General features: G+C 32.5%; 1 protein-coding gene and 1 long non-coding RNA gene across 6 annotated transcripts; one reads left to right on the top strand and one right to left on the bottom strand.

Annotated features, from left to right (window-relative positions):
* The first annotated feature begins 4268 nt into the window (after positions 1 to 4268).
* On the top strand, positions 4269 to 7637 carry LOC111407295 (uncharacterized protein C12B10.15c). The gene is made up of 4 exons (XM_023036703.1): positions 4269 to 4587; positions 4692 to 4784; positions 5570 to 5739; positions 7223 to 7637. The coding sequence occupies exons 1-4, from the start codon at positions 4416 to 4418 to the stop codon at positions 7283 to 7285; spliced, it is 498 nt and encodes a 165-aa protein (XP_022892471.1). The 5' UTR covers positions 4269 to 4415; the 3' UTR covers positions 7286 to 7637.
* On the bottom strand, positions 5746 to 10835 carry LOC111407296. Of its 5 annotated transcripts, none has more exons than XR_002705080.1 (4): positions 10251 to 10817; positions 9437 to 9549; positions 7181 to 7540; positions 5746 to 6717 (listed from the first exon to the last, which is right to left on the bottom strand). It is a non-coding gene; the product is annotated as an uncharacterized LOC111407296 (long non-coding RNA). The 5 variants fall into 5 exon arrangements; XR_002705082.1 differs by lacking the exon at positions 5746 to 6717 and having other exon boundaries at positions 6921 to 7540; positions 10251 to 10417; positions 10570 to 10824; XR_002705079.1 differs by lacking the exon at positions 5746 to 6717 and having other exon boundaries at positions 6921 to 7540; positions 9437 to 10116; positions 10251 to 10835.
* Between the last annotated feature and the right edge of the window lie 3223 nt (positions 10836 to 14058).

Below are 14058 nucleotides of genomic sequence, written 5' to 3'. Positions count from 1 at the left end.
TTTTTTTGAATTGGCTTTTGTTAAATTCCCTAAAAAAGTTGAGAGAAAAAAAAGAAGTCATTGGTGGAGTTTAAAGTCTCCGTGCACGGAGTAAAAGTACCATAAGCTTTAAAAAAATACAAGAAAAAGATTACTCTACTTCCAGAAATAATAAATTCATCAAATTCAGGTTTCATAAATCCATAAACCCCCTAGAAAATAAAAATATAAAAGGCTCATTCATTTAAATGCAGGAAATGTTTAATAGTTTTTGGTCTGGCTTAAGTTTCCAAGTAAACTTACCAAGTTCAAAACCTTGCGCACTATAATTATTAAAAACAAACAAAAAATTCTTAAAAACAGGAGAGCAACAAAATAAATGAAAAACGGTTACAAGATTATTTTTTCCACCAAGAAAAACAACTAACAGCTAAACTCTAACCCACAAACACATGCACGAACACACAATAAGATAAAATAAAAATGATTTCCACATGCAGAAGTATTAAATAACAAAGTATTCAAACTCACAAGCTAAAATCTCTTTGATTTTCAAGAACTGAGAAAATTTCAACTTTCGTTTTTCAGAAATAGATAAACAATTAGAACATCTAAGTCGAAGCAAAAGAAAATAAATAACTGAAGTTAAGCCAAATGACACTAGAAAATCGCTGGCATTTGCAAAGTAACATATGATTGGAATACTTCAAAGATTTCATATAAAAAATGAAAAATTATTATTAAAATATCTCAAGATAATTCATTTTAAAAAATTTGACGTGACATTTGGTGGTTCCATAATATAAGATTTCTTTTTAATTTTCTTCATTTATTTCAAATTTCTAAACCTTCATAATCTCATAATAAATTATATGCTTTATTGCAAATCAGCTGACTTCATCATTTATTTAAAAGAAAATGTTTTATTTTATTTTATTTTATATATATTTTTTACAAGTTAAAATTCAGTCGATAAAATTATTGATTTCTCTAACTTAATCAAAGTTTTTAGTTTTAATAATGTCATTTTTACATGTTACCTTGTCTAACACCCTTCCTCTTGAAGTTATCATTCTGAAAGCAAATTTGATGATTATGAAATGTGGAAAAAAAAAATATATATTCCAGCAAACTGAGCAAAGTGAAATTTTAAGTATTAGATACAAAATTAACTTGCAACAAGAAGCCATTTATTTAATCGAAATAAAATATTTTTGAATAAATCCACCAAAACTTTTATTACCTATACAATGCAGAGATCATTCATTAAATCATTTTTTATATCTTCCAAACAAAATTATGAACCTTGAACATCCCTACGATCTAGAGAAGCGGCCCTAGAAATTTACAGGGAGAAAAAAATTATGCTGTATATTTCATCAAGCAAAGCCATAGATGGTGTGTGCATCTATCTTGCTAGATACACTCATTTGTATCTTTACACTTGTCATGACTTTTTTTTTTTCATTTTTAATCCCTTGTTCTTCAATTCTTAACCAGCAGGCCTCCGGATTGATCTGAACTTCAAGAATTTACTTGATTATCTTCAAGAATCGAATGAAAATGGAGGTTTTAACAGATCATAAGGTGCCCAAAGTGCATCTAATGGACATGGCCGGCTCCCATCAAGCCTAGCCCATGGCTTACCTTTCCCACTCCAATGCAGTAGACTCACTGGCCTCGGATGTAAAACCCAGCAAAGTACTTACCTCCGTGGCCTACGTGCACGGAGTAAATGTACCCTAAGCTTTAAAAAATACAAGAAAAAGATTAATCTACTTTCAGAAACAATAAATTCATCAAATTGAGGTTCATAAATCCATAAACCCCCAAAAAATAAAAATATAAAAGGCCCTTTCATTGAAATGCGAGAAATGTTTAATAGTTTTTGTTCTGGCTTAAGTTTCCAGGTAACAAGCACAGCTCTAAACTTACCAAGTTCAAAACCTTGCGCACTATAACTATAAAAAACGAACAAAAAATTCTTAAAAACACACGAGCAACAAAATAAAGGAAAAAAAGGTTACAATATCATTTTTTCCACCAAGAAAAACGACTAACAGCTAAACTCTAACCCACAAACACATGCACGAGCACACAATATTAAATAACAAAATATTCAAACTCACAAGCTAAAATCTCTTTGATTTTCAAGAAATGAGAATATTCTAACTTTCGCTTTTCAGAAATAGATAAACAAATGAATACAAGTGTTTCTATATATACACAAAGAAAGATCAAAGATGTCTCTGACAAGTCTACTAATTTGATGCATCTGAATGACAGATTTTAGGATTGCATAGAATTATCTTATATCTTCCCTTGTGTTGCTTAATCTATATAGTTCGATTTCATGCCCCTTCTTTTATGGTTGGTGGTGATTTTCTTGTGTAGGGATGAATTAGGCACTCAAATACCACAATATGCCCTCTTTCACTCCCACCCACACCCCAACAATTTAACAGAAAGGAAACATAGAAGGCAAATTATGGGCATAACCTGGTGAAGATCACTAATATAAGCCTTGTTCTTACAAGATTTTGTTACTTATGAGAAGTGGAAGTATTATCTACAATTATTAGCAATATGACACATGAGATTTAAGTTTTTGGTGAGTTTTAAACCATCAAGTCCAATTAACTTTTGAAGCTGACAACTTACACTTTGTCTGCAAAAATGATATCCTTTTCTTTCTCTGTTCTTTACACTGTTGGATTTCTTCAACTGAAAATATTATCGAGAATATGCTTAAAGTATTGTCATGATTGTGATCATTATTAACCTTCCTCAATTTAATCTATTTCTTCTCTTGTCATTTAGGACCTTTTGTGACAAATGTACTCTTTGTTACATAATTTCGTCTTGCTGGAATATAATTAAAGGGTTTTGATCAAAGAGCATTTCATTGTTGTGTTGGGACCGATACATTTCTTTCTTGGATTATCTCATTGAGACTATATAAACAAGAAAAGAAGACCTGGAACCAAGTTTATTCAAGATGCTGCAGGCCTTTTTTCATGGATTTCTATGGTGTTTATATACAAGGAAGAAAAGATTATTGTAAGAGTTTTAAGATTTTTTTTTAATGGTTTACAAAGATCTCCCTACAAATCTCTTAACTAGCAAGGAGGTAGAAGAAATTAATTAATAAACCCATTATCTTTATTTTACAAGAAAATTTAGACAAACGCAAGTCCACTCCTTTTCTTGTCACACTTGGAATGATTCATTAATGAACATTTATTATAGCGTATGAAAGGGAGTAAATCCGCATTTATGAAATGGTTGGCGGTTGTAATTGATGCCAAAAAGTCTTTGTTCTGCATAACTTATTTGAAAATAAATTAATTTTCTATCACGTATTTTCTTAATAAAATAATTTTATATGTAAATCCATAATTCTACTTTTTAACCATACATTTATATTTTTTTCACTTTAAATAATCTCTCCCACACAAACACTTAAAAAAAAAGATTATATAAAATATACTCTACTATGCATTAAATTAATTAAACTATACTCTGCATGCATGATAATAGTATTTATGCAATATTGAGTATTAACTTTGCCTCTTAATATTCTCATTATTATGTTCCATCCAAACCAATAGAAGAATGTGATTTTCAAACTTTAATCAAAATGTCATTCTCCACATGCATCTCTCATCATGGTTACAGACAATTCGACCACATAATTATGTTCGGCTTCAATTATTTATCAATTGAGAAATATTTAAAATTATTAAAGAAAATATCTTTTTGTTGCGTAGAATTATTTGCTTAATTAAGTTAAAAGCTAATGAACAATACGCTTCTGATAATCAAATAGGGACCTGAAAATTTTCTCCTTTGGAAAGCTGCAAGATTTGATACCTCATAGATGCAAAAGATAATAATTTAGGCAAGACTTGTGCATGTTTAGTTTTTTGCACTCATGAAATGAATTCTTAATCAAAATTTACAAAATACCCCATACGTTTAGGATGTATTTGAATTTTGCATACCATATTTTACAAAGTTACATTTTTCATATTGAATTCTACTTATTGGTACACACTTTGAAGGAAAAATAGAAATATTTTCAAATTTCTTATTATAAATGACTAAACAGGACCAAAGTAACTAAGCAAACCAAAGTAATTCTAATTTAAAAATAACAAGATCTTTAATTAATATTTTATACCATTTATTATTCTTCAAAATTGTAATTTCTATTACTCTTTCATCCAAAAAATATTATAAAAACGACAATACAAATATTTCTCATTTCAAAAATTTTAAATACTTTTTGAAATTCTACAAATTCCACGCTAATAATAACATAGGAAAATGCGCAAAATACCGGGATAAGAAAAAGCGCGAAATACCGGGAACAAGATTAGGGCTTTATCACAGTTGAGGAACTCATCGAATTGGGAGGAGCAGCGATAAGAGGAATGGACGGTGGAAATGAGGGATCTCCACTTCTACGATCGCAGACCACCGTCGATTTGAGTCGGAACGGTGAGGCGGTGGCAGACCTGACGGGAAAAGTCCATCTGCTACCATGCTGCATCAAGTACGACGGTTCCACCTCCGTTTCTGACTACTTCAAGCCCAAGTTCTCTGGTATGACTATGACAACGCACGAACACGGCTCACGATTTGTGCAATGGCGTTCGAGTTTTTTTTTTTTTTTTTTGAATTTGATGAATGGATAAAATGATATGTAGGAATTGAAGTGGATGGGTTAAGAGTAGAGGAAGCATACTTCAGAGGAAGAAAATTAAATGGCACAACTCTTCCCCTTCCAGACGGCTATTCTGGTAATTCTCTTATCTCGCTTAATCTATTTTTTACTTTCATTTTTCCGTATTTTATTAGAAAACTTTCCTGATCCATTTTTGTTTATCTGAATGTGTATGTTTTGTATTTATTTATAAACAAAAACAATTGGCTTCTTTGAAGTCTTTTTCCAGCAGAACTAATGGTCGCCTTGCTTAAAAAAGACGTTAATTGCCTCTTTTTTTTCTTTTTTTTAAATTTTAAATTTTTGGCTTTAAAGGTATGCCAAACATGCACCATTTTGTCTACTTTAAATTTAATCTACCTTAGTTCACCAGCAATACAAATGTTAAAATCTAATTTTGAACCAGGATATTATCAAATAAAATGGCGTGAAAAAGGACTTGACCAAGCAGAGAAAGTAAAAGAAAAAATGGTTAATAATGCGAAAGGAAGGGGAAACTTAGTTATCTGGGTAATCATTTGCTGTATGGGAAATCACGGTGAATTTTTAGTTATGGAAAATGCTCCTCTACCAGACCTGTAAAAGGCCTGGTAGAGGAGCTCCTCTCCCATTTTCTCTCCCATTTAGTTATCTAAATTGATATTATTGCTAAAATTGATTATTTGTACGTAAGACGAATTTCTGCCGTCTCAAGAAGATGGGTATTCCTTCATGTGGAATTTTAGTAGATAGAGACGTAATAAATATTTTCCCAACATCATTGTATTTCCGTATTGAGTTTACAGCAAATATTTATACGTGATTTAATCTCATTAATTGCTGCGTCCTGTTTGTTTTAGATGTCGCATCATTGCTTCACAGGTTTCATCTTAGGGAAGAAAAGTTCTGATGAGAAAGCTAATGCTGATACTTCATATTGCTGGGAGGCAAATGCAAAGTTTCAAAATCTAACATTATGGAATCATGACAGCCTTCCCTCTAATGATGATGCATTCATCCGCACCTTTCACTGGTTTGCTGTTGCAAAAGCTGTAAGTTCTTATTTGACTTATGTGGTCTTGAGACACTTGATGGATCTCATCTTGGCATACTTCAATTTTATAGAATATAACTTGTTTATAAGGCGTCATTGTGAATGTCCATGTTTTATACTTCTGAGAAATTTGTGTGCACTTTATTGGTTCTCTGAAATAATAATTTGAACTAAGACAAGTTCCTTGAAACATGGACTTATTTTCTGGTGTAAATACTTTTCCTAGGAGCACAGCTAATGTTATAATAGTTGATTAGGGCTGGTGAAATTTGGCCATCAGTAGGTTTTAGTAGTTGGGCCGAACCTATATGTCACTAAGCTAACACCACAATTTGTCTAGCAAGACTATTCTTTTGGTACCCCAGTCTACTCTTTTGAGTTCTTGATTGATTGAATAAACAATGAATCCTAGCATAGGCCATCTTTCTGTGTTTTGTTCGACTTGTTTGGAATGATATTGTTATTGTCTTCTCTGTTTTGTTTTCAGTGATATCTTATTTAAGATAGGAAATGAATCGATGTGGTTTAATTTGTGAGAAAAATTTAAATCGCGTTCTTGAATTTGCTCAGAGTAATTTTCATCTTCTGTTCTATTATTCCCTGAACAAACCTTTCGAAGTTGTGATTTAGCTTGGACATTTGTTTAGCGACCCAGAGAGGAATGCTAAGACAACTGCATGAGTGCACAAATTTGGACCATTCAAAGAGCACAAAATGCATATGATAAATTCCTAACTTTTTTTTTATCGATAAATGTGTAATATATTGATCATAATCATGTACAAGTACACCGGGCATACCCGAGCAAATCATCCAAAATACATATACAAATACATCCAGGCATTCCCGGCCAATCAATAAGTTCCTAACTTTGCATCTACCTAGCGTGTGTTATTATCATCAGTGGTCCAGATTCATTACTCTGACTGACAGGCCGCCTTTTTCTTTAGGAGGTCTTTTCAAGTTGTAATTAGATCTGCATGTACATAAACAACTTTTCAGAACTCTGTTGTTGAGCGTGCTTGGGGGAGAATAAAACTAGGTTGGGTGACTGTCAGGAAGTTCTTGTGTTTTATCCCAAAAATAATAAGAGCATGTTTAATGTTCTGAAAACGTAAATCAGATTTACTTAAAACGTAAATGAGATTTGCAAACATGATTTGATAGTTACTTTCCTGGAAAGCAAATCTCAACTTACTTCCAAAAAAAAGTAACTTTTAAACACATTCAAACATGCTAGTAGGTTCACATCCTCATAAATATATAGAAGTATTAGCTAGTGCTCGGTGGCTATACAGATGCTATCAATTCCATCAGATATGATGATCAAAATTGTAAATGCTTGATTTATATCTTCACGAGTTTCTCATTTTTATTCTACTATGATAATTAAGATGTGATTATACTCGATGTTATAAGTTCACGATTAAGGCTAGTACCCTCTTGGCATCCATTTTCAATGATTCTAGTTATGTATGCAGCTGCACCAACCAGTCAATGTCGAAGATCTGGAATACCTTCCAGTCGATGAGGACGTGGTGTAACTAAGAGATCTTTGACGTGGTGTAACTCAGAGATCTTTCTTCAGCTGCACTCCGGTGTAATAATGTTATTTTGTACTGGCGGAATGGGGATGGTATTGAAGCTTAAAATCTTGATAACCGATAGCCGTTGGATGTCTGTTACTGTTCGTTCTTCCCTGTTGAAAATCATCCATTGTCTCTCTTGCCAAACACATCATTGAACTATCTTATCTGTTGATGCTGATTGCTGAGCAAATTTGGCAAAGCTGAAAAGCCCTTTGAAAGGGTGTATTTTTAATTTTTCCCCCTTTGACAATGACTCTTTTAAGCAGTTTTACAGGAAGAGAAATTTAAATTCAAAATTAAATTTGAATGTGTCGTGTACATAATGTGTCAATCGACTATTAGTGATAAAATACAAATTTTTATGTTGACAAGATTATTAACAATGTTAAAGATATAATTGAGTGAATTGATTAGCCGAAAACGATTGATTAGGTAACATTTTGTAGCTATGTCTAATCTGTCTCTGGTGTTGGAAAAAGCTACAAAATTTGATTACTACATTAATCAATCTCCATGTGATAGTTTGTTCAGAGTTAGGACATGATTTGTCATTTGAAAAGCTTCTTTAACCACTTAATTGTCGACACTTAATTAAATTATTTAAAATAATAAATCACTAGTCTGGTAAAATAATTCACGCTACGCTTAAATTATATGCTTTGATCAGCCAGAAAATTTTCATTTTCCATGTAATTAAGGATGCGCATGTTCATGAGGAGACATGCCATGTTACGTGACAACATTATTTATATGCCACGGTAATTGTGCCTGTGAGCATCCTTTATTTTTTAATCACAGTAAAATAATTTTGCACATGAATTTATAATTTTTCTCGATTGTACATTCTATAAAAATCATTTGTCACAAAATTTATTCTCAAAAAATCTCGAGCTTCTAATCTTTACTTGGAACATGGCTTTCTGTGTATGTGTGGGATGTTAAAGATCGTGTCATTTGGCAAACCGTCCATTGACTACATTAAAGTGTCCATCTTATATGATTTAAAAAATTAACATGAAATTAGATTTCAAAGGAAGATTATCTACTGCTGACTTTAAGACATTGGATACTTTATGTCCTAGTTAATTATTCCATTTTAATGTTACGTATAAATTTCAATGGCTTTAGGCTACTATGCATACCGTTTTATATATTTCTTTCAAATATTTTATTATGCAAGTGTCAAGAATTTGACCGAACAACACAAAAATGAGAGTATCTCAAGAGTTCACGATTCTCCACCCTAGTTGGTTGGAAAGATTGCGTAAATTTTCATTATTCAAATGATTATCAGTCCAATATTCAAATATTTCACTATCAAGGAGTCACGGAGTTAAATCGAAAACATAGAAATGGAAGTATATCAAGAGTTCAATGAAACAAGTGATCCTCAATCCATGCCCCAGTTCATATAAAATTAAGCATAATTAAAAAGTCACTTTTTTTTTTATTCGACAACATATTCACACATCCTACATACTTTATGAGATTTAATATTATTTTTCTTAAAAAAGCATACAAATTTGATTTCTCAAATTTCTCAAATTATTTAAAGATTATAAGTTGTAGAGTTTGGTTCACTTGGAAATTTCAGCAATTAATTAGATGCTATATTTGACCATCATGAATACCGTACTACAATTAATCAACAAGAAGAAAATTACACTCCTAATTTGTCTCAGTCTAAGAAAATAAGGATTCACCTAATTAATTTGACATTAAGATATTATATTAAAATCCTAAAAATGATGATTTAGTTAGCATTTCTTGAATGCAGTAAGGTAATAATTGAATTAATGACCACAAAATCAACAAACAAATAATAAAAGTAGAAGATTTTAACAAATAATAGAGACTTATTCATATAAATTCATGATGTAAAAATTACAATATAATAATATATAACTTGAAATGGATGCCTAATAGACTAAATTCATGCAATTCTAATCAAGATGAGATGACATATATATACACTTTAGCAAATTACTTATAATTAAGGGAATTGATATATGTGCAATAATAACAAGATATATAATAATGTTCAACAATCAGAAAATTACTACTATACTCAGAAAAATTCATGTAATATAATTAAAAAAAGATTACCTTTCTTTGTGTATACTTCTAGCTTCTTTATTTATATGCATACCATGTTCGGGTCGGTACCTTGGTTTCGAAGTCCCCTACATGATTGGAGATGGAAGGATTTTCTCTACCTTCTAGGGCATCAACCACAAGTTCGATTAATGAAGAGTATGATAAAGAATTCTTATTTTATTTATTTATTTTTTTGCCTTCTTTCATGTAAAACTTGACTGATAAATCGAAAAGATAAAAAAAGGCAATGTATTTGGTTAAGCTGTAAACACGCTGAGAAGCACACTTTTACTGAAATCTTGCAGTAAAATGTTAGATTAACTGAAAATTTAACTTTTACTGCACTTGCTAGGCATCTAAATGTAATATAATTTATTAAGGTGACAGAATTTACACCCTCAGTAAATATTTATGAGGTCAAGCTGGATTAACATGTATATAACTTTCCAGACTCTTAGTAGATTTTCAATATAATATCAATAAATTGACCAATAGCATGCCTTTCTCGTGTTTCGGGAACTTGCAGACAATTTATATACTCATCTTGATTTCTTCAGCTTGAAAAAGATGGGATCTAGGTTTCCATCTTAAAAGGGTAGAAGTATCTCAAGTTGTTATTTAATGATTATTTATTTGTGAACAAAGATCGAAATTTTATCCAGCTTTCATTGAAACCAGCAAATCCTCTTCTGTATGCATGTGGCAAATTGCAAAAAGAAATCTAAAGATTATATATACCTAATTACCACTGAGATTCAAAATTTCAAATCATATATATAGTTTCATTGAATAATTGATAAGAATAAACAAGAAATTAAATTACCTGTGCTGATGAGGTCAAGAAACTCAAGGGACTAATCCATGATCAGAAGTTGAGTGCAAAGAAATTGATTTACAGTATTGTTGGTGAGTGATTGAAGCTGCTAGATGACCTGATTGAAGCCAAATCTTAGAAGCTAACTTCATTTTCGACAAAGGTGAATCGGTCAACTTTAATTTGGTCGAGTCAAAATCAAATCCCAGAAAATCAAGAACTCAAAAAATCAACATCAATATCATGGATCAAGGGTGGAGGATTGGTTGGATTTCTGTTAAATGGTTGTGAGAATTCAAGAAAAGAAGAATATAGATTTGTTTCTTACCAGATCATGCTGGCAGCTTCAACCTCTCAAACCAACATACATATATAAAAGTAAAAGCCCAGTTTGAAACAGAAAAGCAGTAATATATTTATAGGGTTTTGATATTTGTGAAGGTGAAGAGCCATGCATGACTCTCCACTTGAGTCATACATATGTTGAGAGAGTTTTAATGGCTAATTTCTAGCCTTTTCTTACAGCTACTGACGTTGACTTGTTGCCTCCTGCCCAAACCCTCTCCCTCCTCTTCCAATAAATTATTTTCATTCTTATTTTTTAAAGCAAACAACACAGGACCACTAGCCACGATCGACCTCGACAATTATCAGTTATACAAGGTCACTAATTAAAGTTGATTGATCCATATAAATTTAAATACATACATACTGCTTTACTTTAGTATTATTGACATTTTAATCCTTTCATATGTGTTCATCTATGCATTTCCTGCACCCTTTGAATAGCTAAAATGCTAGACCGTTGTTCCAAAGGTGACCATTTGCACTCCAACCCTCAAATTCAATAGTGAAACTTTGAGTACACGAGAAATAAATGGATAGAGTTTTGGCCGATTTTTTAGATATTGAATATTTTTCGTTTGGTGCAGAGTAGGCATTTGAATCAAGGGTATTTATACTTTTTAATTGTTCAAGCGGTCGATTTGACATTTGTCTATGGATCGTCGACCTTGTCACATTGATTCTATACCTTTTGTAGTTATGTTAATTTCTAGGATCCTCCTAAATATGACTCTTGTGAGTTACTATTGTTCAACTATCTTAGAAATATGAGATGTCCCTAACGTATTTTATTTGTAGTATTATTTACATCAAAGCACAAATGTGTGAGTAGATATTTGTATCTCTTAAGAGTATCCTGTGGGGACCCCATTATCGCCATAACAGGTGTAGGAACAACCAACCTACGACCTCATCCTAAACTATTAGGTTTGCCACCCACTCCTTCGACCGTAGGTTCAATGAATCAAGGGTCACTACCAACCCATCTGGATCTTTGCCCCATCCCAATGCAAACTGTTGGGACTGATTTTTGCCTTCGATCATTGTTTTGAGACTGTGAGTGCAAGATCCTAAGTTAGATGAATGCCTCGGGCAAGGCTCGTAGTGGCTCCCAATAGTGAAGGCGAACTCGGTATTGGCTAGTCTAAAACTACCCTTCATGGGGATGAAGAGATGCAGGACATGATTGGACGGGCAATTCTACGTGGCATCCACGTGGGGAGCAGGTGTAGCAAATACATAAAACTAATTACATTAGATAGGAAGTATGCACAATATTTTCTTGTCACACAAATTTTATTATTGAACTTTGTACAAGCAAGAGTTGAGAATCATCAAGTAAAGCTCGTGAGCCATTTAAATTGGCCAAGACTAAAAGATATAGATCCAAATTAGTTAATTATGCATGATTATTAAAATGAGTGGACAGTGGATGGTTGGACAGAATATAAACGGCGCATGCTTGGGTTTGTCACATGGGGATGTCCTTTCTGCCTAATCACCAGTTGTTTTCAATATTTGGGCAATTTTAAGAAAGCGTTGGACCATGTCCTGTTACCATCTACCTTTGCCTTTTTCGTACGTATCCCTAACACAACAATATCCTGGGGTTTAGCCTTTAGGGGTGGCCACCATCCATTAGAGTTTAACCTTCAATTAATTAATACAACGTCTGACAATTTGTTTGGCAATCAATATATATATATTAGTATAGGCCAGGTTGGCCGTTGGCTCTATGGCTTCCTTCTTTGTCTTTACTCTTGGGGTTTTCCTCCATCTCTGTATGTGTATGTATAATTGCATTATTTTTCATTTGGTAAGGTCGTCCTCAACCTTTAAAGTTACTTACTCTTGTGAACGCCCTTTACAAACGGTATACTTGATGCGTAAAGACCTTGAAGGAGACAAAGGGTCAATATGCACAACGCCTAGTACCTATTTTTAAGGATAGGTATTCAGTATCCTAGGTTTCGTAGTTGGTGTTCTTTTCAATATCGATATATTTTCAGCATTTCACCAAAAATATAAGGAAAGAAACAAGAGATTGAGATATTGTAATTTAGCTTATTTACTCCTCTGACGACCTTTTCACTCACGTAGAATACGTACACGCTTACTTGTTAGCCGTTTAATTTTCAGTAAAAGGAAGAGCTTCAAGAATGCTTAATTTTATAAAACTAAGTTCCCCAACTTATATTTTTAACCGTAACATAGTTCCATGAGGGTCACGTGACAAGTTGGTGAACATTCAGACTTTTTCGTTGTTGGAGATGAAACTACAATGAGTGTTTCGATGTCAAGTTGTTCCTTTTTAAAGGTTATAGACCAATATTGCAATTTTTCCATACACACACATATGGTTCACAAACAATGACATTTAGACAAAGCCCTAATCGTACGGAAGGACCACAGGCTTTTAATTTGATCAATGGATATGATCACATGGTTTTGCTTTGTAATTTAGCTTAAAGGCTTGAATCTTCATGTGATTAAGGTTAGTAATCTAGTGGTGGTTGTGAATAAAGCTCACCGTTATTAGCTTTTCTATTTACTCATTCAATTAAGGTTTCTTGCTTTCCCCTTAATTGTGGTCCCACTAATAGTGTTTGATTATTCATTTGTTCTCTATAGATAGGAAATTTGTAGCCGCCTTTCATTTACCCAACATTTATGATGAGTTTTTTTCTTAAGAGATGGCTTAGATTCATTTCGTGGATTCTTTAATCAACTTTGTGGTCATAAGTGGTACTAATGACAATAGCAAGTTGGTTTTAGGTCTCTATTAATAAAAAGTAGAAACCACTTGAGTCATACGAAATTGTTTTGTGATCTTCACGCGTTTATGAAGTTATAGTGTGTTTTTGAACTTAGGTCAGTATCCAACTGCCTTTCATTTACCCAACATTTATGATGATTTTTTTCTTAAGAGGTGGCTTAGATTCATTTAGTGGATTCTTTAATCAATCTTGTGGTCATAAGTGGTACTAGTTGACAATAACAAGTTGGTTTTCAATAGAAACCACTTGAATCTCTACAAAATTGTTTCGTGATCTTCACGCGTAAAAATTTATAGTGTATTTTTGAACTTAGGTCTGTATCCAGAAAATTTTGGGGATGGGTACTTTTATAAGGGCCGTTTTACATTTTAATGTAGATTAAAATAGCTTGTGCTATTGGGGGTTGATTATGTAATTAGAATGAAACACGGCGATCAATTTGCTTATTTTTAAAGGTCGTGATCAATTTGTCAATTCGGTAATAAGTTAGGAACCAATGATACATATTTTAAACTTGCGTCGAAAATACTTGTTAAACGACTATTCTTACTAAATTCTTATCAAGTTCGTTATTTATTGGATGTTGACAAAAAAGGGTTACTAAAGCAAAACTGCATTTGATAGGTTCCCGCTGGAAGGAGTAAGAATGATCTAACTTACCATAGTTCTTGTATATTTTTCTCTTGAATGCCAAA

The sequence above is a fragment of the Olea europaea genome, chromosome 13 (assembly GCF_002742605.1).
Source record: "Olea europaea var. sylvestris chromosome 13, O_europaea_v1, whole genome shotgun sequence".
NCBI classification, from domain to species: Eukaryota; Viridiplantae; Streptophyta; class Magnoliopsida; order Lamiales; family Oleaceae; genus Olea; species Olea europaea.
This window is presented reverse-complemented; position numbering and strand designations above follow the sequence as displayed.

Coding starts and splice junctions, on each gene's coding strand:
- LOC111407295 (XM_023036703.1), top strand. CDS start 4,416: ATGGACGGTGGAAATGAGGGATCTCCACTTCTACGATCGCAGACCACC. Junction 4,588..4,691: donor CTTCAAGCCCAAGTTCTCTG/GTATGACTATGA, acceptor AATGATATGTAG/GAATTGAAGTGGATGGGTTA. Junction 4,785..5,569: donor CCTTCCAGACGGCTATTCTG/GTAATTCTCTTA, acceptor ATTGCTTCACAG/GTTTCATCTTAGGGAAGAAA.